The sequence below is a fragment of the Microcaecilia unicolor genome, chromosome 3 (genome assembly GCF_901765095.1).
Source record: "Microcaecilia unicolor chromosome 3, aMicUni1.1, whole genome shotgun sequence".
NCBI classification, from domain to species: Eukaryota; Metazoa; Chordata; class Amphibia; order Gymnophiona; family Siphonopidae; genus Microcaecilia; species Microcaecilia unicolor.
In genome coordinates, this window is record NC_044033.1 from 292,085,798 (window position 1) to 292,112,864 (window position 27,067).

A 27,067-nucleotide genomic window follows, 5' to 3' on the forward strand; every position below is an offset into this window, starting at 1 on the left:
CCTCTGTAATAGGCTCAGAAAGATAGGCGTGTATTAAACTGGGGAGATGCACTTGAGCCAAATAAGTCTAGCTCCTGGGGTGCCAGACTAGACTCCGGGGTATAGAGCTCTCTCTACAATTGTGTAAAGATGGAGCTAATCTGTGGGGAATCCCTATATTCGGTACCCATTGAGTCCTGGATTACGGAAATATGGTTTCTTACCTGTCTCTGCTTTAATTTGTAGGCTAAAAGCCTGCCCGCCTTATTACCCGTTTCAAAATATTCTTGCTGCATAATGTTTATTGCTCCGCTATATCTTCCAGATCTAACTCCTGAATTGAGTTGCATATAGATTCTGAGTTAGAATATTCATATTTCCGCTCCCCTTTTTATGTTGTTTATCAAGAGTTTCCAAACGCTTAGCTCTGCTCGCCTTTGCAGTCTAAGCTTTCGCCTATGGGCCCCCAAAGAAATCACCTGTCCACAAATGACTACCTTTAAGCCCTCCCCAGAAAACCTCAGGGGAAATCTCAGGCAGGTTCTTAAAGGAAATATATTCCCTAATAGCTGTTTCTATTTGAGTTACAGACTGAGGGTCTCGAAGGAGTCCGTCATCAAACCTCCAATAGCGCTGACCAAAACACCCAGAGGTCTCAGAAAATGAGAACCAGATTGGTGCATGATCAGACCACAGAGGAGGTTCAATGACCGCCTCCTGTAGCCTAGGAATAAACGAGGCATCTATCCCCCAGAAATCAATACGGGAATGGGAGTCATGTACTCCTGAATAACAGGTATAGTCACGTTTCACAGGGTAAGATGCCTCCAGGGATCTATAAGATTAAAAGCAGCAAACAGCCTTTGCAGTTGCCGTTGATCAGCACTACCATATTGGATCCCCCTTGCCGAGTTATCCATGAGCGGGTCAGGAGTTATATTAAAATCTCTCCCTATTAACACCTGCCCTTCCAAGTGGGAGCCCAATTTTTTCTCTATCTCCAAGTAAAAACCCTTTTGGTAAGAGTTTGGGGCATAGATATTAACCAAAGTGTAGAGAGAACCACCCAGGAGTACTTTAAGAAAAATATATCTCCCAGCCTTATCTCGCACCACCTCCCGCATCTCTGGATTAAGAGACCGTGCAATAATGATTCCTACCCCATTTGTTCTAGAATTAGATCTATTAGAGTCCAGAAAAATAAGGGGATACTTTTTATGATGCATTAGGTACTCGTATTTCAAACGGAGATGTGTTTCCTGAACAAACCCCACTCCTGCCTGCAACCGTTCAGCCTCTTAAAGAACAGCTGGCGTTTGCGGGGCGTATTAAGACCTCGCACATTTAGAGTAAAGAAAAACAACTGAGAAGTCGTAGATGACAGGTTTACCTGCTAGTAAAGATGCAAAGGCTGGGATTCCCACGTCACAAGAAAGCTGGCTTCACATAATTCACTGTAAGGACTTCTCTGGCGTTTAAACCAGCACTTCTTCCTCTCAACCACCATACTCTCCCCAAAGCCCAACACATTTAACCCCCCCAACCCCAAACCGGACCCAGCATATTCGGGTCTTACCAGAAGTAACAATTTCCCAAATCTCCCCCCACCCGCCTTATAGACCAAATACATTTTCTGTATCTAGAAGAAGAAATCACAGACACAGTCTTAGCATTTAACTTCACATTGCAATATGAAGAAAAACCAAAACCTGATATTGACAAAGGTAAAGTCCACTCAGGTGGGGCTACTCGCTGAGGTCGCAGGGTCTCTGCAGCCGTGCCTGACTTAGTGTCTCCTATGCCACCTTTGCTCTGATGACCCGGGGTTACCAGAATCTAGACTCGCTTCTCCTTCCCGCCAGAGTGACGTATCCTTCAGCAAAGACTGAGCCATCTGTAAAGTGGTGACTTTATGAAGTTGATTGTGCAGTGTAAAGAATAATCCAAAGGTAATAGAGCCAGTGATACCGTATGTTATGGGAAACCAGACATCTTGTCACTTCACAAAATTCTCTATGCCTGCGCAATGTGATAGGTGAAATATCTTCAAAAATTTCTACTTTTGCATTGTCCCAAAGAATATGGCCCACTTGTCTTGCGGCTCTCAGGATGCGCTCCTTTACTGGATGAGAGAGAAAACAGACCACTGTATCTCGAGGGTGATCTGCTGGCAGCTGGCCCAGGGCTCTATGCACCCGTTCATAGTCAATCACCGGTAGTTCGGCCCTAGGCTCGGCTGACCGAATAAATTGATGGCATATCTTTTCCATTAGGGTTCCTACCTCCTGGCCACCTTGGGCCTCTGGAACGCCACGGGCTCTCAAATTGTTGCGCCTGGCTCTATTCTCACCGTACTCCAACTTGGCCAAAAAGTCCTCCTGTTTCGCTTCCATATCAGCACATCACTTCTGATGTCACAGTCATGATCAATAACACGCTCCTCAAATTCATCAACATTCAGATTTGCGAATGTTCTCGACATTATGCAGCTCCTGTTGCAGTGTGACCATGACGGATTTTAAGTGTGCCATCCAACTTCACAGTTCTGCCCTACTAGCGGGCTGCGAATCTCCAGTCTCTACACACTCTGTTCGTGCTGGTATGCCTCACATGCTCAATCACTGCATGGCCCACCACCATCTTGGAAGATGCTCACGCTACTGAATCCGGGTGCTGATAAGCATATGCCTGTAAATCCACCTTAGATTTCCGCCCTGTCATCTCCCAGATGCTCAGAGAAGGTAGGAAAATGTCTGCTGCCAATTTCTGTTCATCAACCACGCTCATGATAGCAAATTTCTGCAGGGTTCGGAGGAGCTCCACTATTAAGCCACCATCACCTCAGTGATGTCACTTCCTCCCAACCTGTTCTATCTTTTAACCACTTTTTAATCCACAACAGAACACTACCTCCTATCCCATGACTCTCCAATTTCATCTGGAGTCTTTAATGAGGTTCTAAAATTCTAAATACACAATATCAACCGGCTCACCTTTATCCACATGTTTGTTCACCCCTTCAAAGAAAACACGATATATCAGATCCACAGCACACCTGGTTTTGATAGGCCCCAGTTGCCTCACAATTCCATGGTAGTGGAATCTGCCCTCAAAAGAGCCAGGAGTACTTCAGATTATGCCTCGGTGTCCGCAGGCAGAGAAGCTAGGACCTTGGATTCTTTTGCGAAGAAGATGTTTCAGGCCTCAGTGCTCCTGTCCCCGTATACAGTCCTACCAGCTCTTCACAAGTATGTACTTGCGGGACTCGGTGTGCAAGTTGCTGGACTTGGCAGACTCTGTCCCACCGAAGCTGGTATGCTAGTTGGCCTAGCAGCAGAAGGCATGTCATAAGTTTATTATTTAGATTTTGCTCACACTTTTTCAGTAGTAGCTCATGGTGAGTTACATTCAGGTACACTGGATATTTTTCTGTCCCAGGAGGGCTCACAATCTAAGTTTGTACCTGAGGCAATGGAGGGTTAAATGATGTGCCCAAGATCACAAGGAGCAGCAGTGGGGTTTGAACCGGCCACCTCTGGATTTCAAGACCGATGCTCTAACCACTAGGCCACTCCTCCACTCTTCCCGGAAGTTGTTGGCCAGGGGAGCCTACAACACTTTTGATATGGCATCCAGGATCTCTGCACAGAGTATAGCAATTCGTACACTCTCATGGCTGCGTGTTTCTTACTTGGAACCGTTGGTTCAGCAGAGATTGGCGGATGCCCCATGCTGGGGGGAAATAACCTTTTTGGAAAGACGGTTGAGGACGTTGCTGACCAAATCAAGAAACACACTGATACCATCTCTTCTCCTAGATAAGGAGGCTGATACAGAAGGCGCCTGGCGTGAGAGAGGTCTTTTGGTAAGTTGAGGAGGGGTGCCTACTACTCTGAGATGTAGGTGCCTCACCTCCTGTCGCCAGCCTGTTCAGGCTCAACTCCTGCGCGCTCATTCTCATCATTTGCCTAAGGCCCCTGCTGCTCCCCAATCAAAACAAGGGGCAAACTTTTGACTAGCTCCAGCAGAGCAGTGTCTGGTACAATCGGTGTCTGTACCGGACGACCTGCCAGTTGGAGGGAGGCTGAAGTTTTTCTATGAAAAGTGGCCCCTTATAACCTCTGACCGGTGTTCTCTAAACAGTCCACCTTGGATTAACCCTCAATTGGCTTTGAAAACCTCCAAATTGCTCACCGAGAGCTTCATTACTTCAGCTCTCAGCATGAGCAGGTACTTGCAGAGGAACTCTCTGCCCTTCTAAAAGCCCATGTGGTTGAACCCATTCCACCAGGGGAAGAAGGGCAGAGAATTCTGTTCCAGGTACTTTTTTGTGCAAAAGGAAGGCATGGGGGGGATGCGTCCCATCCTAGGCCTAAGGGCCCTGAACAAATTCCTGGTCAAAGAAAAGTTCAGGATGGTTTCCTTGGGATAGGAGAGGTTAGGGATCACCCATTTTTGACGGGTTTTGGATTTGGAAGAATTTTGGTAATTTGAGGATTTGAAAGCTTTGTATAATTTGAGTTTGGGAGCTATTTTCCATATGTACAAGTAAAGCATTATATGATGAGTCAAGGGTTGTTAAAAACAGATCCATATGATACAGAGAATTTTGAGAATCTCTGGATGGCTTTGGGTAAGCTAAAGGGTCCGATTTTACTCTCGTATAGGTTTTTTATGATACAATGGGAAACTGATTTGGGGGTTGAATTAACACAACCTAAGTGGAAAGAGGGTCTTCTGTGAGGTGAAAAAAATCTTTTATTTGTGTTCTGATCAGAGAATGCTTACAAAGTGGTTACTCGATGGTGGTATACTCCAGTGAAATTACAAGCCGTGTTTTCTAATGTTAATACTGATGATTGTTAGAGATGTTTGGAAGATAAGGGAACTTTTTATCATATCTGGTGGGAATGTTTTTAACTTTGTGTGATTGGCATGGTTGGTTGTGAGTTCTTAGGTGACTGTGCTTTACTATTTCTTCATGGAGTACTTTTCTTGTGATTATTGTAGTTTGATTGATATATTGTACTTTGATTACAATATACAGTGGTGGAAATAAGTATTTGATCCCTTGCTGATTTTGTAAGTTTGCCCACTGACAAAGACATGAGCAGCCCATAATTGAAGGGTAGGTTATTGGTAACAGTGAGAGATAGCACATCACAAATTAAATCCGGAAAATCACATTGTGGAAAGTATATGAATTTATTTGCATTCTGCAGAGGGAAATAAGTATTTGATCCCCCACCAACCAGTAAGAGATCTGGCCCCTACAGACCAGGTAGATGCTCCAAATCAACTCGTTACCTGCATGACAGACAGCTGTCGGCAATGGTCACCTGTATGAAAGACACCTGTCCACAGACTCAGTGAATCAGTCAGACTCTAACCTCTACAAAATGGCCAAGAGCAAGGAGCTGTCTAAGGATGTCAGGGACAAGATCATACACCTGCACAAGGCTGGAATGGGCTACAAAACCATCAGTAAGACGCTGGGCGAGAAGGAGACAACTGTTGGTGCCATAGTAAGAAAATGGAAGAAGTACAAAATGACTGTCAATCGACAAAGATCTGGGGCTCCACGCAAAATCTCACCTCGTGGGGTATCCTTGATCATGAGGAAGGTTAGAAATCAGCCTACAACTACAAGGGGGGAACTTGTCAATGATCTCAAGGCAGCTGGGACCACTGTCACCACGAAAACCATTGGTAACACATTACGACATAACGGATTGCAATCCTGCAGTGCCCGCAAGGTCCCCCTGCTCCGGAAGGCACATGTGACGGCCCGTCTGAAGTTTGCCAGTGAACACCTGGATGATGCCGAGAGTGATTGGGAGAAGGTGCTGAGGTCAGATGAGACAAAAATTGAGCTCTTTGGCATGAACTCAACTCGCCGTGTTTGGAGGAAGAGAAATGCTGCCTATGACCCAAAGAACACCGTCCCCACTGTCAAGCATGGAGGTGGAAATGTTATGTTTTGGGGGTGTTTCTCTGCTAAGGGCACAGGACTACTTCACCGCATCAATGGGAGAATGGATGGGGCCATGTACCGTACAATTCTGAGTGACAACCTCCTTCCCTCCGCCAGGGCCTTAAAAATGGGTCATGGCTGGGTCTTCCAGCACGACAATGACCCAAAACATACAGCCAAGGCAACAAAGGAGTGGCTCAGGAAGAAGCACATTAGGGTCATGGAGTGGCCTAGCCAGTCACCAGACCTTAATCCCATTGAAAACTTATGGAGGGAGCTGAAGCTGCGAGTTGCCAAGCGACAGCCCAGAACTCTTAATGATTTAGAGATGATCTGCAAAGAGGAGTGGACCAAAATTCCTCCTGACATGTGTGCAAACCTCATCATCAACTACAGAAGACGTCTGACCGCTGTGCTTGCCAACAAGGGTTTTGCCACCAAGTATTAGGTCTTGTTTGCCAGAGGGATTAAATACTTATTTCCCTCTGCAGAATGCAAATAAATTCATATACTTTCCACAATGTGATTTTCCGGATTTAATTTGTGATGTGCTATCTCTCACTGTTACCAATAACCTACCCTTCAATTATGGGCTGCTCATGTCTTTGTCAGTGGGCAAACTTACAAAATCAGCAAGGGATCAAATACTTATTTCCACCACTGTATCAAGTCTGAATAAACTGTAATACAGTAGTATTGGTCTTTAGTGGGGGGGGGGGGGGGGGGTTGTATGGAAAAGGGGATGGATATCATCTTTCCTTTGGACTCGAAGGCTTGTCTTTTGGGACTCAGTAATAAGAGGGGATTCCATCAGCAAGTGTGCCTTAAACATTTGTTTGGCTGCAGCTACATGGAAACAAGTATGGGGGCCAACTTTTAATGATTGAATTTTTCACCTTGCTGCTTTGAGAGAACTGAAGTGCTTTACTGAACGCCTGCATGGATGGTATGGAGGAATGGACTCATCTGGATGCCATCATTGAGGCGGGGGGGGGGGGGGGCGGAAGAGTGGAGGGGAGGGAGGAATTTAATGGTTGGGGGAGTAGCGCTGAAGAACCACGATTCTCCCCTCACCACTGTTTCTCATTCTTTAGCTGTGGGTGTGAGGGGGCACAGGGTCTGTTAGCTAGTTATGTAATTCTGTTGGATGATGCACTAATTCATATGTTTAAATGTATTGATTTAAAGAAAAAATAAAACCTGCCCGTAGCTGCTTGTGTTTGATTCTTTCTGGTTTCTTATTTGTACTAGTGTACAGTTCAGTAGAAGCCAGGCTCTGCCTGTCGCTGTCCATACATTACAGTGTTGGTTTCTGAGTTGCTGCATTTCCCTCAGTGTCTGTGGAACAGTTTTCTGTTCTAAAAACAGAAAAATGAAGGCAGATAAAAACCATGTGGCCTGTCAAGTCTGACCATCCATTCCATCTATTGTCCCGTCTTCTCCCTTAGAGATCCTATGTACTTGTCTCAAACTTTTTTGAATCTCAACCACCTCCATTTGGAGGCCGTTCCACGAATTCACCACCCTTCCCATGAAGAAGTATTGCCTCAGGTTATTCCTGAGTCTGTCCCCTTTCACCTTCCTCCTATGCCCTCTCATTCCAGAGCTTCCTTTCAATTGAAAGAGACTCACCTCCTGTGCATTTATGCCACATAGTTATATAAATATCTCTATTATATTTCCCCTCTCCTGCCTTTCATCCAAAGTATATATATGATATCTTTGTCCCCATACGCTTATTTTGTGTTTCATTTAATACTCTCCTTATGAGGATAAGCAATGAGGGGTGCCCACGGCTAATTTTCTCTTATTGCTATTTGCCCTTAGTGTAAAAAGACTGTTCCTCAGCAATCCTCCATACCATTCAAGACGTTTGGATTATGCACTCCTACCAGCAGAGGGAGACTGAGAACACTAAAACTTCTTATACAAGTAGCCTGTGCAGACCTTCTGCTAACCAGTATTTTCTCAGTCTCAGCAGAGGGTAGATGTGTGCAGCCTGTGCAGTGTACTCAGTCTGGTAGGCCCGTTTGGGGTTTCTAGGTTGGGTTGTAAATGTTAGAGAACCCACACTTGGATCTCTATTACAGTGTGTAAGTCCTAAGGGGCTTCTTATACCCTGTGTGGTGTCACACCCGGGTGGCCGGGTCCCTCCCCCTGTGCTCTTCCTGCTTGACCTCGGCTACAGACCTCGTTCTGTACCCTTGAGGCGTTTAAGCATCAGCAACGAGGTTTAAAAATAAATAAATAAACGTTTTTAAAAGGCGGCTATTTTGGCCGTTCTTGTGGCAGTCCAGAGATAAAACGTCTTCAAGGGCATTCTTGCCTTAGGCGGTTTTGCCTATTAGTCTGTCAGAGCACAAAGCAACTGTTTGTTTTTATTGTGTTTGCGGCCATTATGTCTAAGCCTGTGAGGTGTTGGTTTTGGTCGAAGCGCGGCGTTGAAGTGAAAGGTGGTAAATTTTGTGGGGCGCCTACGTTGTCAGCGCTTTTGCCCCCCGTGCTTTCCCCTGAGTTGGCGGAGGTGTTGGGCAGCGATTTGACCGCACATTCCGGGCCGGCAACGGCAGAGCCGGGCAGGAAACGCCGCCTTTTTGGCAGCGCTTCCCGGGTCAGCCTCGACGGAGCCATTTTTGGCGGGAAGCGCGGCCCTTTTGGCCGCACATTCCGTACCGGCGCCGGGGACCCATGTGTGGTGGGAAGCGCGCCTAGTTTAGCCGCGGATCACGCGATGGACCTGCCGCCTCGGGAGCAAGTGGGTCCATCGCGGAGACTGCGGGAAGTGTTGTTGGGGCTTCAGCAGCGTCGGGGGGTCTGGTTTCTCCACTGAGTTTGTTTGGTCTCTGTATAATGCCTGGACAGCTGGCCCCTCTCAGGCTGTTCGTTCCCCGGAGGCTGCTAGCTCAGTGGGAGTTATGGAGATACTTTCTCTGCCTGGGTCGGAGGTTTGGAGTGACCCAGGAGAGGAGGATCTCTTAGATAAGTCTGAGGATCAGGATGGGCTAAGGCCTGGGGAAGATTCTTCAGTGGTTCGCATTTTTCATAAGGAGTTGTTAGAGCTCATTGATCAGGTGATCTCTACTTTGAAGTTTGCTCCGGCGGCCACTCCCTCTGTGGAGGGACCCCAGGTAGATCCCTTGGTTAAGGGGATTCGGAGAGCCTCTCATTCCTTTCCCATGAATTCAGACATTAGAGACCTGGTTTTTCAGGAATGGTCTGTTGCGGAGGCTGCTTGTAAGGTGTCTAGGGCTATGGCGCAGCTGTATCCCTTGCCTCCGGAAGATTTGGCCCTGCTGAAACCACCTACTGTGGATGCTGTGGTTACGGCGGTTACTAAGGCTACGGCCATTCCGGTGGATGGCGGTACAGCCTTACGGGATTCTCAGGATAGGAAGCTAGAGTCATTTCTGAAGCGCAGATTTGATTTGTCGGCTTTGGCCTTGCAAGCCTCTGTGTGTGGGGGCTTGGTAGCCAGAGCTTATTTCCGTTGGGCGGAGAAGCTCTTGGATGAGCCTGCGTTAGATAGGACTGGTTTGGTTCAGGACCTGGCCAAATTGGAGATGGGGTCTTCGTTTTTGGCGGACACCCTTTATGATTTGTTAAGGGCTTCGGCTAAGAATATGGCTCTGGCGGTGACGGCTCGCAGGGCTCTTTGGCTTAGGGGCTGGGTGGCAGATGCGGCCTCTAAAGCAAAGTTGTGTTCTCTACCTTTCAAAGGTTCTATTTTGTTTGGAGAGGACTTGGATAAACTGATGAGTGGTCTTGGGGATACCAAGGTCTCATGGTTGCCGGAGTTACAGCCTAAGTAGGCTAGTCGAGGTGGTTCGGCTAGAGGTTGGTTTAAGGACGCGAGGCGGTACAGGCCAGGCAGATTTGTATCTCCTTCTAAAAGCCGTTTTTTTCCAGCGGACGCAGTCCTTTCGAGGGGGTCGTCGAGGAGGTCGGGACTCCTCCGGAGGTGCCGGAAATGGTAAAAAGTCCTCCTTATGAAGTTGTGCGTATCCAGCCTCTGGTGAAGGTCGGGGCGCGATTTCGTCTGTTTTACTTCAGATCAGTGGGTGCTGGAGGACGTTTGTGACGGTTATGCGCTCGAGTTCGAGTACCCGCTGCCGGATCTGTTTCTTCCCTCTCCTTGTCACTCTCGAGTCAAGTTAAAAGCTATTCAAGAGACTCTGGGTCGCTTAATCCAGTTGGGAGCTGTGGTACCCGTTCCTCGGCATGAGCAGGGAATGGGTTGTTGTTCCATTTACTTTGTGGTGCCGAAGAAGGAGGACCAGTTTCGACCCATTTTAGATCTCAAGAGGGTCAATGGGGCGCTCAAGGTGCCATCCTTTATACTTTGTATTATCCCTGTGATACTTTGTACCACACTTTGTAAGCTGCACTGAACCTGCTATCGAGCGGGGTATAAATGCCACAAATAATAATAATAATAATCCTTCCACATGGAAACTCTGCACTCGGTCATAGTGGCTGTTCGTCAGGGAGAATTTCTCACGTCACTGGACCTCACGGAAGCGTATCTGCACATGCCGATTTGAGAGGCCCATCAGCGCGTTTCCTTTGTTTTGCTGTTTTAGGGAGGCACTTTCAGTTCTGTGCTCTGCCTTTTGGTCTGGCAACGGCTCCACGCACCTTCTCCAAGATAATGGTGGTGGTAGCAGCGGCTTTGCGGAGGCAGGGAATTCTGGTGCATCCGTACCTGGACGACTGGTTGATCCAGGCGAAGTCTCGGGCTCACAGTGTTGCGGCGACGGCTCAGGTGGTCGCGTTTCTGGAATCGCTCAGATGGGTAGTGAATGTAGTCAAAAGTCAGTTGATCCCATCGCAGAGTCTGCAGTACTTGGGAGTGCGGTTCAACACGGCAGTGGGTTGCATTTTTCTGCCGGATTCTCAGATCGCCTCTCTTCAGCAGCAGGTCCGGCTGTTAATGTCCGTTCAGAGTCTGACGGTTCGAATGTACCTTCGGGTTCTGGGCAAATCCAAGAAGACAGGAGGAGCCTCCACGGAAAGTCAAAGCAAAACAGCAAAAGTAGAGGCTGACAAATGTGCAAACCAATAGGGAGATAATCTCAAAAAACAGTTTATTCAGAATATTCATATCAATATCAAGGTCCTTTGCACATTTGTTAGCCTCTACTTTTGCTGTTTTCCTTCGGGTTCTGGGCCTTATGGCAGCGACAATAGAGGTAGTACCATGGGCCAGGGCGCATATGCGTCAGCTTCAGGCGGCTCTGTTGTCCCGGTGGTCTCCCCAGGTACACAGTTTGGAGTTGCATTTGCCATTGAGGGGGGCTTCTCGGCGCAGTCTCCAGTGGTGGCTGTGCTCGGCCCATCTGAAAAAGGGCATGCCGTTGGAACCTCCTCAGTGGGTGATTTGGGTAACGGATGCCAGTCTGCTGGGCTGGGGAGCTCAGTGTCTCGGTCGGTCCGCGCAGGGGTGGTGGTCGACGGAGGAAGCTCAGTGGTGTATCAACCGGTTGGAGACGAGGGCGATTCAGCTAGCTCTGTTGGCGTTTCGCTCAAGTGTGGTCGGAAAGACGGTAAGAGTCATGTCCGACAATGCGACAGCGGTAGCATATGTCAACCGGCAGGGCGGTACAAAGAGTCTGCGGTTGGCAATCGAGACTGCTCTGCTCATGAGTTGGGCGGAAAGGCATCTAGTGCAGATTTCGGTGGCGCACATGGCCGGGGTGGACAACGTGACCAAGGATTTTCTAAGCAGACACATGTTGGACCCCGGAGAATGGTCTCTGCACCGGTCGGTGTTCGACCAAATAGTTCTAAAGTGGAGAATGCCAGTAGTGGATCTCATGGCGTCGGCACAGAATGCTCAGGTTCCTCGGTGTTTCAGTTGGCGTCAGGATCCGCGAGCGGAAGGGATTGATGCGTTGGTCCTTCTGTGGCCTCAGCGGGTGTTGCTGTACGTGTTTCCCTCGTGGCCCTTGATAGGTCAAGTCCTATAGAGGGTAGAATGTCATGCGGGTCCGGTGTTGTTGGTGGCTCCGAACTGGCGGCCGTGGTTCGGGGATCTGATGCACTTGTTAGAAGGTGAGCCTCTGCGGCTGGGGGGGGCTCGGTGCTGTTGTGTCAGGGTCCAATTGTCATGCCGGATCTGGCTCGGTTCTCTCTTACGGTGTGGCTCTTGAGAGGGAACGGTTGAGAAGGAAAGGGTTTTCCCCTCAGGTAATTCAGACGATGCTGCAGTCTCGCAAATGTGCGACGTCATTGGCCTATATGCGTGTGTGGCGCATATTTGAAGATTGGTGTGGAGGCCGGGCGTGTGTCCCTTCGACAGCTTCTGTGTGGTGCATTTTAGATTTCTTGCAGGATGGTTTTGAGAAGGGCCTTTCATTGTCATCTTTGAAGGTGCAGCTGGCTGCTTTGGCATGTTTTCAGGGTAAGGTGCAGGGCAGGTCGGTTGCGTCTTTCCCGGATGTGGTCCGTTTTTTGAGGGAGGTGAAGTTGCTTCATCCTCTTCAGCGGCCGGTAGTGCCTTAGTGGGATCTTAATATCATTCTTGACTCTTTGGCGGGTTCTTCTTTTGAGCCCTTGGAGTCTTGTTCGATAAAAGACCTTACTATGAAGGTGGTCTTTTAGTAGCTATTTCGTCGGCTCGCAGGATTTCAGAACTTCAGGCTCTTTCATGTAGGCCTCCGTTTCTGTGGTTTTCTAAGGAAAAGGTTTCGCTGCGTCCAGTGCCTTCGTTTTTGCCTAAGGTGGTATCCTCCTTTCATGTCAGGTGATTTTGTTGCCGGTCTTGGGGGACCGGACGGGGGATGCTTCTCAGCGTCGTTTGGCGAAATTGGATGTGCTCCGCGTGTTGAAGGTTTACTTGCGCAGGTCGGAGGAATTCAGGTCTTTGGACAGGTTATTTGTCCTTCATGGGGGGCCCAAGAAGGGAGCAGCTGCTTCTAAGGCATCTATAGCTCGGTGGTTGGGAAGGGAGTTTCAATCCGGTATGCAGCCACTGGAGGTGTAGAACAAATTTGATGGTGGTTCCTCCTGAGGAAGATTTGTGAAATGCGGTCCTGCATTGAGGAGCCGGCATAACATGAAATAGATATGGTGGACTGTTGAGTTAGTCACTGAGCACACAGCACCTGTATTGTGATGCATACTAATGACTGGAGGTGGTGAATTTGAACAGCCAATGGAGGTTTAACGGATACACAGAGTTTGTCCATGAAGAACAGTCATCCAGCATTTATGTGGAAACATTTTCACTGCGCCCATGCGGGAGGCGTGGAGTTTGTAGGAAAAGGACCATTTTGCTGGCAGAACTGAGTTTTGATTATTTGAGTATGACACAATGTATAAGCATGGCAAAACATATGTACAATATGAAACAGTATAAGTATGCAGTTTAAAATGTAAAATCAACTGTTTTGTATTTAAATTAAATACAGGTGTGCAAGGTGAGCAGAGGAGTGAATGTGTGAGGTTTTAATAGTAGGCAGCAGTGCTAGTGAGGTTAGCGGGCATTGCAATATAATAAAATGTTTTTGTGATAAAGAAAAAATACTGGAGTCTTTGTGTAGTTGATATTAAAAGTGACTCTGGAATTAAAAGAGTTATCCCCTGACTAGTAATTTTGGTATCAACTCATAATCCAAGCCAACTTGTCAGTGTTTTATCTGGAATTAAGTATAATTTTCTTTCAGATGCTTATTTTCTTGGGTATCCTGCCAGTGTGTTTGTGGCTTGTTTCACATCATGTGCCTAAAAATGAATTAGTGAAAGCAACCTGGATAATCACAATTCTTGTTGTGTTTTTGGTTTTTCGCAGGGGACCCTACTGTAGAAAGAAGCCAAATAGTCTTAGCTGTGTTCAGAACACGCAACAGCCCTGTGTTTGAGCTTCTACCCTGGTGAGTAGATATGTCCACTCTCAGAACTTTAGTAGTATAATTCAGGAACAACACATTTGAGACTTTTACAGCGCCTTTTTATTAAAAGAGGTATCCCTACATACTTTACAAGTGGAGGTGTAGCCTAATGGTTAAAGCAGTGGGCTGAGAACAAGGGAATCCCAGTTCAACTTCTATTGCTGCTCATTGTGACCTTTGACAAACTGACTTAACCCTCTATTACCTTGGATACAAATGTAGACTGTAATCCCTCCAGGGACAGGGAAATACCTGCTGTACCAAACTTGCCAAAAAGAGCGTGAAGCCAAATTCAAATACATAAATTTACTACTACTACTACTATTTAGCATTTCTATAGCGCTACAAGGCGTACGCAGCGCTGCAAAACATAGAAGAAAGACAGTCCCTGCTCAAAGAGCTTACAATCTAATAGATAAAAAAAAAAGTAATCAAATCAATTAATGTGTACAGGAAGGAGGAGAGGAGGGTAGGTGGAGGCGAGTGGTTGCAAGTGGTTACGAGTCAAAAGCAATGTTAAATAGGTGGGCTTTCAGTCTAGATTTAAAGGTGGCCAAGGATGGGGCAAGACGTAGGGGCTCAGGAAGTTTATTCCAGGCCTAGGGTGCAGCGAGACAGAAGGCGCGAAGTCTGGAGTTGGCAGTAGTGGAGAAGGGAACAGATAAGAAGGATTTATCCATGGAGCGGAGTGCACGGGAAGGGGTGTAGGGAAGGACGAGTGTGGAGAGATACTGGGGAGCAGCAGAGTGAGTACATTTATAGGTTAGTAGAAGAAGTTTGAACAGGATGCGAAAACGGATAGGGAGCCAGTGAAGGGTCTTGAGGAGAGGGGTAGTATGAGTAAAGCGACTCTGGCGGAAGACGAAACGGGCAGCAGAGTTTTGAACTGATTGGAGAAGAGAGAGGTGACTAAGTGGGAGGCCAGCAAGAAGCAGATTGCAGTAGTCTAAACGAGAGGTGACAAGGGTGTGGATGAGGGTTTTGGTAGAGTGCTCAGAAAGAAAGGGGCGGATTTTACGGATGTTGTAAAGAAAGAAATGACAGGTCTTGGCGGTCTGCTGGATATGAGCAGAGAAGGAGAGCAAAGAGTCAAAGATAACCCCAAGGTTTCGAGCTGAGGAGACAGGGAGAATGAGAGAGCCATTAACAGAAATAGAAAACGGAGGGAGTGGGGAGGTGGGTATGGGGGTAAAAATGAGAAGCTCAGTTTTGGTCATGTTTAATTTCAGGTGGCGTTGAGACATCCAGACAGCAATGTCAGACAAGCACGCTGAAACTTTGGTTTGGATGCAAGGTGAGATATCAGGGGTAGAAAGGTATATTTGGGAGTCATCAGCATAGAGATGGTAGGAAAAGCCATGGGATGAGATTAATGAACCAAGTGAAGAAGTGTAGATAGAAAAGAGGAGGGGACCAAGAACAGAACCCTGAGGTACGCCGACAGGCAGAGGGATAGAAGTAGAAGAGGATCCACCAGAGTGAACACTGAAGGTGCGGAGGGAGAGGTAGGAAGAGAACCAGGAAAGGACAGAGCCCTGGAATCCAAGTGAGGACAGGGTATCGAGGAGTATGCTGTGATCGACAGTGTCAAAAGCAGCGGAAAGATCAAGAAGAATGAGGATGAAATAGAGACCTCTGGATTTAGCCAGTAATAGGTTAATGGAGACTTTAGTAAGGGCAGTTTCGGTTGAGTGGAGAGGGCGAAAACCAGATTGTAGTGGGTCAAGAATAGCATGTGAGGAGAGAAAATCAAGGCAGCGGTGGTGAACAGCACGCTCAAATAATTTGGAGAGAAAAGGGAGGAGGGAGATGGGTCGGTAATTAGAGGGACAAGTAGGGTCGAGTGAAGGCTTCTTAAGGAGAGGTGTGACCACAGTATATTTAAAGGCAGTAGGGACAGTTGCAGTGGAAAGTGAGAGGTTGAGAATGTGACAGATAAACGGAATAAGAGCAGGTGAGATGGCATTAAGAAGGTGGGTGGGAATGGGATCAGAGGAAGAGGTAGTACATTTTGAGGAAGAAAGGAGAAGTGTAGTTTCCTCAATAGTAACTTCAGGAAAGGAGGAAAAGGAATGAGGGGAAGGAGAGAGGGGAACGGACTAGTGGAGGGAGAGGTGGCGAGGTAGAGAATTCAAGGTTTATCTTTTGAACCTTGTCGTGAAAGAATTCAGCAAGGGTCTGAGGAGATAATGAAGGGGGAGTTGGGGGAGGGGGCACCTTGAGGAGAGAGTTCAATGTGGTGAAGAGAAGTTGAGGGTTAGAGCCAAGAGAGTTGGTCAGTTGGATATAATAATCCTGTTTGGCGCGTAAAAGAGCAGATTGGAAGGAGGTGAGCATGAACTTAAAGTGTAAGAAATCAACAAGGGCCCGAGATTTCCGCCAGAGGCATTCGGCGGAGCGGGTACAGGAACGTAGGTAGCGGATATTAGAAGTCAGCCAAGGTTGGGGTTTTGTACGCCTTATAGAGCGGGTCATCAAAGGTGCAAGAGTGTCTAAGGCAGAGGATAGAGTATTGTTGTAAGAAGAACCAGCCTCGTTGACGGACGTGGATGGTGCCACAGTAGAGAGAAGCTTTGAAACATGGGAGGATAGAGATGAAAGGTCAATATCTTGAAGATTCCTAGATAAATTAGATAAGATAGGATGGGACTGGGAGGGAGGAGATTTAAGTGTGAAAGTTATAAGATGGTGATCAGAGAGGGGAAGATCAGAGGCAAGGAAACTAGAGAGTGAACAGTTGGAGGAGAAGATGAGATCAAGACAGTGACCATTTTGATGAGTGGGGGAGGTGGAGCATAGTTGGAGATTAAAGGAGGATGTTAAAGCGAGTAACTTGGAAATATAAGAGTTGGAAGGATCATTAGCAGGAATATTAAAGTCACCAAGAATGAGAGAGGGGGAGGAAGGATCATGGAAGAAGGCAAGCCAGGCATCAAAGTCACTGAGAAAGGATGAAAGGGACTTATCAGGGGGACGATAAATGACCGCTATTCGAAGAGGCAGAGGAGAGAAAAGGCGGATGGAGTGGACTTCAAAGGAGGAAAAACAGTGAGATTGAGGTGGAAGAAGGGGTTGAAATCTGGAGGAGGGAGAGAGAGAGATTTAGGAAATTTAGGAAGATACATGCAGTCATTTCTAAGGTGGGTAATTTGACTGGAAATCTTTGGGCCTTAATGGAACCCTGATTCATGAACTCATCATACTATCCTATAGAGTAACGCTGTGGATGACGTCCCTAACCTAATTAAACAATTAGAGACACAAGTATCTTTAAGTTCTCTTTTTCTGGATTGCTACAGTTATCTGTATTTTAGACTTCCAAAGCAGCTACAGTTAGTCCAAAGCACTGCAACATACATTGTAGCTTGGACAGGTTTACAAGCTGTAGTTACTGCACTGGTTAACAATTTGTCAGAGAGAATTGAGCTTAACATTTCTTATAAATTGGCTAGTAAGATGATCGCCTCCTATTTAAGTGTCCAGTTACAGGTCCCTGTTGATGTTGATCACAACAAATAAGATTTTTTATGTGGCCTTTTCATGTGTAGGTCTGCCTTCATGGAACATCATTCCTTTAGACTTACTAAATGGGGAACCTGCGTTCTTTTTGGAAATGTGTAAAAACATGGCTATTGTGAGCATGCTTTTTACTGTGTATTAATCTTGTTTTTTGTTTTGTTTTGAACAAAACCAAAAGTGGAGAGAAGACATAATGTTCAAACCATGGAGTGTGCAATTGAGACATTTAATAAAATGCTAAAGGACCCGACACTGGCCATGTTTCGGCCTAGTGGCCTGCATCCAGCAGTCCAGAATATATCTGTGAAAGCCAGTATAGTATGTAATATCCTTATATTCAATCAGAAAAATTATCAAAAATGCCTTATGCAATTTCGCTAATGATACTCAAGCAACACAACTTTGGCTCCAAACTTACCCACTAAAAAACTGTACTACATAGAAATTATTCTTTCTGATCGAATATAAAGATATCACATACTATATTGATTTTCACAGATATATTTTGGACTCCTAATGCAGGCTATTAGGCCAAAACACAACCCATGTCAGGTACAGTTTTAAACATCGCGATTGCACACTTCATGGTTTGTACATTGTGTCTGTTCTCCACTTTTGTTTTTGTATGGACCATTTCTGTGGAGATTTTGTCTTCCTTTTTTGTGTTTATACATTGGATACATATTTTGTGAACTACCTTATTGCCACTTCAGAGGCAGTATAACCCACTTCTCCTCTTCCTCCACTTTCTATCTCAGTTGATAACACCCTCATCCTCCCCGTTTCATCTGCCCGCAACCTCGGAGTCATCTTTGACTCCTCTCTCTCCTTCTCTGCGCATATCCAGCAGATAGCCAAGACCTGTCGCTTCTTCCTCTTTAACATCAGCAAAATTCGCCCTTTCCTCTCTGAACACACCACCCGAACTCTCGTCCACGCTCTCATTACCTCTCGCCTGGACTACTGCAACTTACTTCTCACCGGCCTCCCACTTAGCCATCTATCCCCCCTTCAGTCTGTTCAGAACTCTGCTGCACGTCTCATATTCCGCCAGAACCGATATACTCATATCACCCCTCTCCTCAGGTCACTTCACTGGGTCCGATCAGATACCGCATTCAATTCAAGCTTCTACTCCTTACCTACAAATGCACTGTCTGCTGCCCCTCACTATCTTTCTACCCTCATCTCCCCTTACGTTCCCGCTCGTAACCTCCGTTCACAGGATAAATCCCTCCTCTCAGTACCCTTCTCCACCACCGCCAACTCCAGGCTCCGCTCATTCTGCCTCGCCTCACCCTATGCTTGGAACAACCTTCCTGAACCCTTACGCCAAGCCCCCTCCCTGCCCGTCTTCAAGCCTTTGCTTAAAGCCCACCTCTTCAATGCTGCGTTCGGCACCTAACCCTTACCGTTCAGTGAATCCAGACTGCCCCAATTTGACTGCCCCTATCGGACCGACCGTTCACTTGTCTATTAGATTGTAAGCTCTTTGAGCAGGGACTGTCTCTCTTTGTTAAATTGTACAGCGCTGCGTAACCCTAGTAGCGCTCTAGAAATGTTAAGTAGTAGTAGTAGTAGTATAAGCCTTTTAAATGAATTAATGATACTGTCCCAGCAAAGATCCCAGGAGAATGCTGGCTGTTCAGGAAAGTGTTCTGTAGAATAAGCTTAGCCAACAGAGAAGGGAGGTAACAAATGTACAGGAAGCTGAGGAGGAGCAAAATCGATAGATGGCAGGCCCAATGTGATCCTAGGACAATAATAAATGTACAAATGGTGGTTGTTAACATGGTGATTTTAGTAATTAAGGGTCATCAGTTTGCTTTCATTGCTTTGAAGTGGTGCATCTTTTCACAGAGCATTTAATTTTCTGTAACTTCTAGAAGAGAGAAAACTGTGCATCAACTTATGTTAAAAGAACTTAAATGTTACATGGAATAAGTGTGTCTCACCTTCTTTTATAGCATGGTTTATGTTTTTGTGTTTTGTTTTTTAATCCCCTTCCCCCTTGAGTTTGCAGGAAACGGTTTTTATGCAAAATTATATGTAAATCAAACTGATAAGAGAGGGGATATTTTGGTCTAATTTTCTGCAATCTTAAATGTGACCCTGTTTTATGGTTTAATACACTAATCATCCAGCAGACTGGTGCACAGTGGTAACCACTTCTTCTCTTCCTTGCAGTGGATTTATCCAGGGTGAGAAGGGGGCTGAGCCTCAACTGATGAGCTTTCATCCCTGCTTCCGAAAGGGAGCTCTCCTCACAGTGGTAGGTGTCGTGGATTGTTTTGTACATTGGATATGATGCTGGAGCTGAAGGACATTAAACAGGGAATTCATCAAGGTGCAGTAAAAGTTTGCCTTTTACTGCACTTTGACTCCCCGCAGGATTCAGCAACCTGCGCAATTCCAGTACCGCAGGTTGCTGAATCCCATGGTAGAGGAATAACGCTGCTTGTGAGCCACCTTGCAAGCAGCGTTTGTACTATGTGCCCAGGAGCATCAGGCTGCAAAGCCATGTCTTGATGCTCCCGAGACACCAGAGCAGGGGCCCACCCCCCACGTTAAAGGTTGCCCTTGCCACCTCAAAGGGTTACCATAGCATCATTGGTGGTCCAGGGGAAGGGAGGGTCCTCTGGGCAGAAGCAATGCCCAGTCTGGTGCCACATCCAGAATTGCACTCCTAGCGGTATTCTTGTGCAACTACCACTAGGGGTCATGTTTTCATATAAAGAATATGATCCCTGGCAATAGTATTTGGAAGTGATGCCAAACTAGACAGCAGCAACTAGTCATCGCTCTTGTCCAAAGAACCCCAGAGGACCCTCCCCCATGTGAAGATGGCCCTTTGAGGGGGGACAAGGGCTACCTTTAAGGTGAGGGGACTTGTTCTTGTTGGGTGGGGTGGGCGGACGACCCTGCTCTGGTGTTCTGGGAGCATCGGAACGCGGTTTTGCAGCTTGATGCTCCCAGATGGTGAAATAGCCACAGCAAAAAGCTGGGGTTCCTTTACTGTGAGTTTTGGGCCCAAACGTGACTTGCAGTATATCACTGCAAGTTGTGTTAAGAGTATTTGTATAGTAATGAGATGCAAAACATGCATGTTTGCATTTTATTAACATTTAACCCACGATGTCTTAAATATTGACATGGTATTTTTGATCAAGTAGCTTAAGGGCCACATAACTTGACTTATGGCCCTAACGCTGCTTAATGAATTTCCCACTAGATATTTTAATACTCACTCTACCAGGCTCTGTTATATTGTGAACTACAAGCAGGAATCTTGGTGGCTAAATTGCTGAGTTTTAGATGTACTAATGTAAATGGAGGAGAACAACCTTGGACACCCAGCAATATCTCATATGTATCACACCTTTTATGGATTGCTCCATTTCATTCATTGGTCTAAAAAACCTGAATGCTAATTATTATTATTCCTTTTTAATTATTAAAAAGTTTTCTTTTTTTTAATTTATTTCCTTCTTTTTATAGTTTTAATCTATAATTCTGCCATTCAACGTGCCATTTTTTTACAATTAATCTGCATCAATATGGACTAATTGAGCACTTAACTTTCCAGCCCAACAGGGCTACCATTTCGCCTTATGACTTCCTCAGGGGCTTACAAAATAGTAGTTCTTGTGCTCAACAGCCACTCCAGTTGGTTTCTGTTTCTCGTATTGCCCCCTGCTGCAGCTGGTTTTCATCCCAGCAAATCTGGATTCCATATCATCATGCTGATCAATCCATAGACTGGTGGGTTGTGTCCATCTACCAGCAGGTGGAGATAGAGAGCAATCCTTTTCCCTCCCTATATGTGGTCATGTGCTGCCGGAAACTCCTCAGTATGTTCTCTATCTCAGCAGGTGGTGGTCACACACAGCAGCAGCTCTGGCTAGGTCTCCAAGCCTAATTTTTAGGTTTTGTTGAGTACCTGGGGTTGAGGGCTCTTCTTGAGCAAGTGCAAACCTGGTGGTGCCAGGTCCCTCCTTTTCTCCCCCCTCCCGCTGGCTCCGTTTAAGCAAAAAAAAAAAAAATTTTGAACGTCCTTTAAAGGCGTTTATTTCAACGTTTATATCAGCGATTATTGCAGCTGCTCACTGGGACACCAGTTTGTTACAGCTCGGAGCGAGAAGCAGGTAATTTTTACCTTTTGTAGTGGGCAGGGGGTTCCCTGATCGGTCTCCACGTGGCCTATGGCGTCATAGGGCGAGGGCGTGAAGAATCGCTCCCCGGACCGCGTGTGCGCATCTAGCGGGGATGCGGGGGTTTCAAAACCTGAATCGCCTTTTTTGGGCATCAGTTGGGAGGCTGGTCAGTGTCCCGGTTCTTCCTCCGGTGCGGCGGTTTTTCCCGCCATAAACGCCCATCCCCCGCTGCTCACCCCCCCCCCCCCCCCCCCCTTTTGGCCGGCCACTCTGCTCGGACGGCTTCTTCTTGGGCCGCCTTTGAGGTGGGAGACGTTAATGCTATGGTCGCCCTTGATTCGGGCGACTGCAAAAAAGCGGCCAAAGTTAAGCACCATTCTTCCCGCGCGGCTCCTTCTCGGAGTTTCGCGCCGGACGCCATTTTGGATGCGCAGCATGTTTCTCCCCCGCTCTCGCGAGCGCCGGTTGAGGGTGCGCCTAGGGCCGTGGCCCAGGCTGCAGAAGTGCACAGTCGGGGGGGGGGGGTTTATCCCCTGAGTTCATTTTGCTGCTGCATCAGGCTTTCCTTATGCAAAACGCTGCCCCTGCTCCCTTGTTCGATAAAGGGGTTGAGGCCTCCGGAAGCAAACGCCCTCGGGTGGATTTCCAGGCCCTAGAGGACTCTGTCTCCTCTGATTTAGATGAGGGCAGCATATCTGAGTTCTCCCAACGGTCCTTTGGGGATTCCTTGGAGGAGATGGATTCCCGCTCAGATGGAGCGGATTACCCTTCTGCAGCGCGGATCTTTCACTCAGAGGATTTGCCCAACCTGTTAGTGCAGGCCATGAGCATTTTGAAGATTTCCTCTCCGGAGGACGTCTCTCCCTCAGCCTCTGTTGGCTCCGCCATTATGCTGGGGACGAAGCGCCCGCCTAGAACCTTCCACGTGCATGAGGCCATGCGCACCTTGATTTTGGCTCAATGGGATGTCCCAGAAGCGAGCCTGAAAGTGGCTAGGGCTATGTCCCGCCTCTATCCTCTGCCTGAAGGTGAACGGGAGGCCTTTCTTTGGCCTACCGTGGATTCTTTAATCACTGCGGTGACTAAGAAAACGGCGTTGCCGGTGGAAGGTGGCACGGCCCTAAAGGACGCCCAAGACAGAAGATTGGAGGCGGCCTTAAGGTCGTCCTTCGAGGCGGCTGCTTTAAGTTTGCAGGCCTCAGTTTGCGGCTCCTATGTGGCCAGGGCGTGCCTGACGATTGTGCAGCGGGCTTCCCCCTCGGATCCTTCCTTGAGGGCTGATTGGCCGGCCCGGGAATCGGGCTTGGCTTATTTGGCAGACTTGCTTTATGATGTCTTGAGAGCCTCGGCTAAAGGTATGGCTCAGACAGTCTCTGCACGGCATTGGCTTTGGCTGAAGCATTGGTCTGCTGACCACGCCTCTAAGTCTCGCCTGGCTAAGTTGCCTTTTAAAGGCAAGCTGCTCTTTGGGGTCGAGCTGGACAAAATTGTGACCGATCTCGGCACGTCTAAGGGCAAGAGGTTACCAGAGGTCAGGGCTCGGGCCAGTGGTGCTCGCCCCGGTTCCTCCAAAGGACGGTTTCAGGAAGCCCGTCGGTATCGCCCGGGCAAGTCGGGCTCCTCTGCCCCCTCTTCCTTCAAGAGGAACTTCTCCCCCAAGCAGCATTCCTTTCGCAGAGACCACCGTCCCGGAGGTGCGTCCTCCGGTCCTCCCCCAGGGTCTCGTACCCAATGACGGGGCCCTGGTCCATGGCCCAGTGCAGATTGGAAGGACGCCTGTCCTCGTTTCTGGGCAAGTGGACCAGGGTAACTTCAGACGCTTGGGTGCTGGAAGTCATCAGAGACGGCTACAAGCTAGAGTTCTGCCGACCCTTAAGAGACGGGTTTGTGCACTCTCCCTGCAAGTCTCCGGTCAAAGCTGTGGCAGTGCAGCAGACTTTGGACAATCTGATCCGCCTGGGTGCGGTCGTTCCGGTGCCAGAAAATCAGCTTGGCAAGGGACGTTACTCCATTTACTTTGTGGTACCAAAGAAAGGAGGTTCTGTACGGCCTATCCTCGACCTCAAAGGGGTCAATCGGGCCTTAAAAGTTCGGCACTTCCGAATGGAGACTCTCCGCTCTGTTATAGCGGCAGTGAAGGCAGGGGAGTTCTTGGCATCCTTGGACATCAAGGAAGCTTACTTGCATATTCCCATCTGGCCTCCTCATCAACGCTTTCTGCGTTTTGCAGTCCTGGGCCGAAACTTCCAGTTCAGAGCCCTCCCGTTCGGGTTGGCTACTGCTCCGCGGACCTTCTCCAAAGTAATGGTGGTCATCGCGGCCTTCCTATGAAAGGAAGGAGTACAAGTCCATCCTTATCTGGACGACTGGTTGATCCGAGCCCCCTCTTATGCAGAGTGCGGCAGAGCTGTAGACCAGGTGATTGCTCTTTTGAGCTCCCTGGGGTGGATCATCAACTGGGAGAAAAGCCAGCTGCGCCCAACTCAATCCCTGGAATATCTGGGAGTTCGTTTCAATACCCGAGTGGGCAGAGTGTTCCTGCTGGACAATCGGATTGACAAGCTTCAGGCTCAGGTGGACCAGTTCCTAGTAGCCTCTCCTCTTTGGGCTTGGGACTATATGCAGCTCTATGACGGCCACGATGGAAGTAGTGCCCTGGGCCAGGGCTCATATGAGACCACTACAACTCTCTCTGCTGCAGCGCTGGACTCCAGTGTCGGAGGATTACGCTGTGCGCCTTCCCTTGGACCCAGCAGTGCGCAAGGCGCTGAGCTGGTGGCTGAGGACAGATAAGTTGTCCGCAGGGATGCCTCTTTTGACCCCGGAGTGGGTTGTCATCACGACGGACGCCTCTTTGACGGGCTGGGGAGCCCACTGCTTGGGAAGGACAGCGCAGGGGCTCTGGTCTCCTGCAGAGGCAAAGTGGTCTATCAACCTCCTGGAACTCAGAGCCATTCGGTTGGCACTTTTGGAGTTTCTCCCGGTACTGGCGTTGAAGCCAGTACGGGTCCTGTCGGACAATGCCACGGCTGTGGCCTATGTCAATCGCCAGGGAGGTACCAAGAACGCCCCTGTAGCCAAGGAGGCCATGAATCTATGCCAGTGGGCGGAAGCGAACCTGGAACAGCTGTCGGCGGCCCACATTGCCGGAGTGATGAATGTCATGGTGGACTTTCTCAGTCGCCATACTTTGGATCCCGGAGAGTGGCAGCTATCGGCTCAGGCGTTCTTGGACATCACGAAGCACTGGAGCCAGCCGAGCCTAGATCTGATGGCGTCATCGGCCAATTGCCAAGTGCCGCGCTTTTTCAGCAGAGGACGGGACCCTCGATTTCTGGGAATAGATGCTCTTCTCCAACAGTGGCCGACACAGGAGCTTCTCTATGTGTTCCCGCCCTGGCCCATGATGGGCAGGGTGCTAGACCGGGTGGCAAAGCATCCGGGCCGGATAATCCTGGTGGGTCCGGACTGGCCCAGACGTCCCTGGTATGCGGACTTGATCAGGCTCTCAGTGGACGGCCCTCTGCGGCTGCCAGCAGGGCCGGGCCTGTTGCATCAGGGTCCAGTGATGATGGAGGATCCCTCCCCCTTTGGTCTTACGGCCTGGCTATTGAGCGGCAGCGTCTGAGGAAGAAGGGCTTCTCAGACAAGGTCATCACCACTATGCTGAGAGCGAGGAAGCGCTCTACTTCTACTGCTTACGCCAGGGTTTGGCGTACCTTTGCATCGTGGTGTGAGGCTGGCTCACTTTCTCCCTTTATTGCTCAAATTTCTTCAGTGCTGGCGTTCCTGCAAGAAGGTCTGGAGAAAAGCCTGTCGCTCAGTTCCCTTAAAGTCCAGGTAGCGGCTCTGGCTTGCTTCAGGGGTCGCCTGAAGGGTGCTTCCCTGGCCTCGCAGCCAGATGTGGTGCGCTTTCTCAAGGGAGTTAATCACCTATGCCCTCCTCTGCGCTCGGTGGTGCCTGCGTGGAATCTCAATTTGGTGCTAAGAGCCTTGCAGAAGCCGCCTTTTGAACCCTTGTCGAGGGCATCTCTGAAAGACCTGACGTTGAAAGCAGTCTTTTTGGTGGCTATCACTTCAGCCAGACGAGTTTCCGAGCTCCAGGCGCTATAATGTCGGGAACCCTTCCTGCAGTTCACTGAGGCAGGAGTGTCTATTCGCACGGTGCCTTCCTTCCTGCCCAAGATTGTTTCTCGCTTCCATGTGAATCAGCAGCTCTGCCTACCCTCCTTTCGTAGGGAGGACTACCCAGAGGAGTACTCTGCTCTCAAATATCTAGATGTGAGACGAGTCATCATCAGATACTTGGAAGTGACCAATGATTTCCGGAAGTCGGATCATCTGTTTGTGCTGTTCGCAGGTCCTCGTAAGGGTCTGCAGGCTGCCAAGCCTACAGTAGCACGATGGGTCAAGGAAACTATTGCAGCGGCTTATGTGGCCGCGGGGAAGATGCCGCCTATCCAGCTGAAGGCTCACTCCACTAGAGCGCAGGCGGCCTTGATGGCAGAGGCCGGGTCCGTCTCCTTGGAAGAGATTTGCAAGGCGGCAACTTGGGCATCGGTTCATACCTTTTCCAGGCATTACCGCTTGACTGTGGCTGCTCGGGCGGAGGCCCGGTTTGGAGCTTCAGTGTTGCGGTCAGGGATTTCTATGTCCCGCCCTGGGTGAGTACTGCTTCGGTACATCCCACCAGTCTATGGATTGATCAGCATGATGATATGGAAGGTAAAATTATGTATCATACCTGATCATTTTCTTTCCATTAATCATAGCTGATCAATCCATAGCCCCTCCCAGATATCTGTACTGTTTATATTCTGGTTGCATTTCAGGTTCAAGTTTAGTCGTCAGTTCCTGTTCAGGAGGACTTCGTGTTCAAGTTTTTTCAATTGGATTCTTCGAGTTCAGAAGATTTTGTGTTACAGTGAGCTGCTGCATTCCTCTCCCCTCCGTTTTACGGGGCTGGATTGAGACCTAAATTCTGCCGGCGCTCCCTCCCGCTTTGTGCGGCTGTAGGGCAGCTTTGTACCCCTCCTGCTTCGGCGGTGTTAGGGTCAGTCAGCTCCTCCCGCGGTTGCAGGATAAGCCAGATCCCCCCGCATCTGCGGGTGTGGTGTCCCTCCCCCACTCCGCGGGGATGAGCTGGATGGATTCCCCTCCCCCACGAGTAGGGATGAGCTGGGTTAATTCCCCTCCCCCGTTTCGGCGGTGGTGAGCTGGGCAGAGTGTCCCTTTGTGGGTGTAATTCTCCGAGTCCTGCGGATGGAGCTTTGATATCGACATACTGAGGAGTTTCCGGCAGCACATGACCACATATAGGGAGGCAAAAGGATTGCTCTCTATCTCCACCTGCTGGTAGATGGACACAACCCACCAGTCTATGGATTGATCAGCTATGATTAATGGAAAGAAAATTATCAGGTATGATACATAATTTTACCATGAGACTTCCCCCTTATAACTAGTTCTTTAGTGGAGTCCAGCTCATCCTCTCCTTCCTGGGAGCTCTTGATTTTCTTTTCTTCTTATGCTATAAGAAATTAGGGAATGGC

At 48.4% G+C, this 27,067-nt stretch overlaps 1 protein-coding gene across 1 annotated transcript in view; it reads left to right on the forward strand.

Moving 5' to 3' along the window:
- Window positions 1–27,067, forward strand: part of AAAS (aladin WD repeat nucleoporin) — a 249,575-nt gene that overhangs the window by 220,733 nt on the left and 1,775 nt on the right. Inside the window, 2 exon segments of the mRNA XM_030198169.1 lie at window positions 13,743–13,824; window positions 19,549–19,633. Coding sequence (XP_030054029.1) covers window positions 13,743–13,824; window positions 19,549–19,633 — 167 coding nt within the window.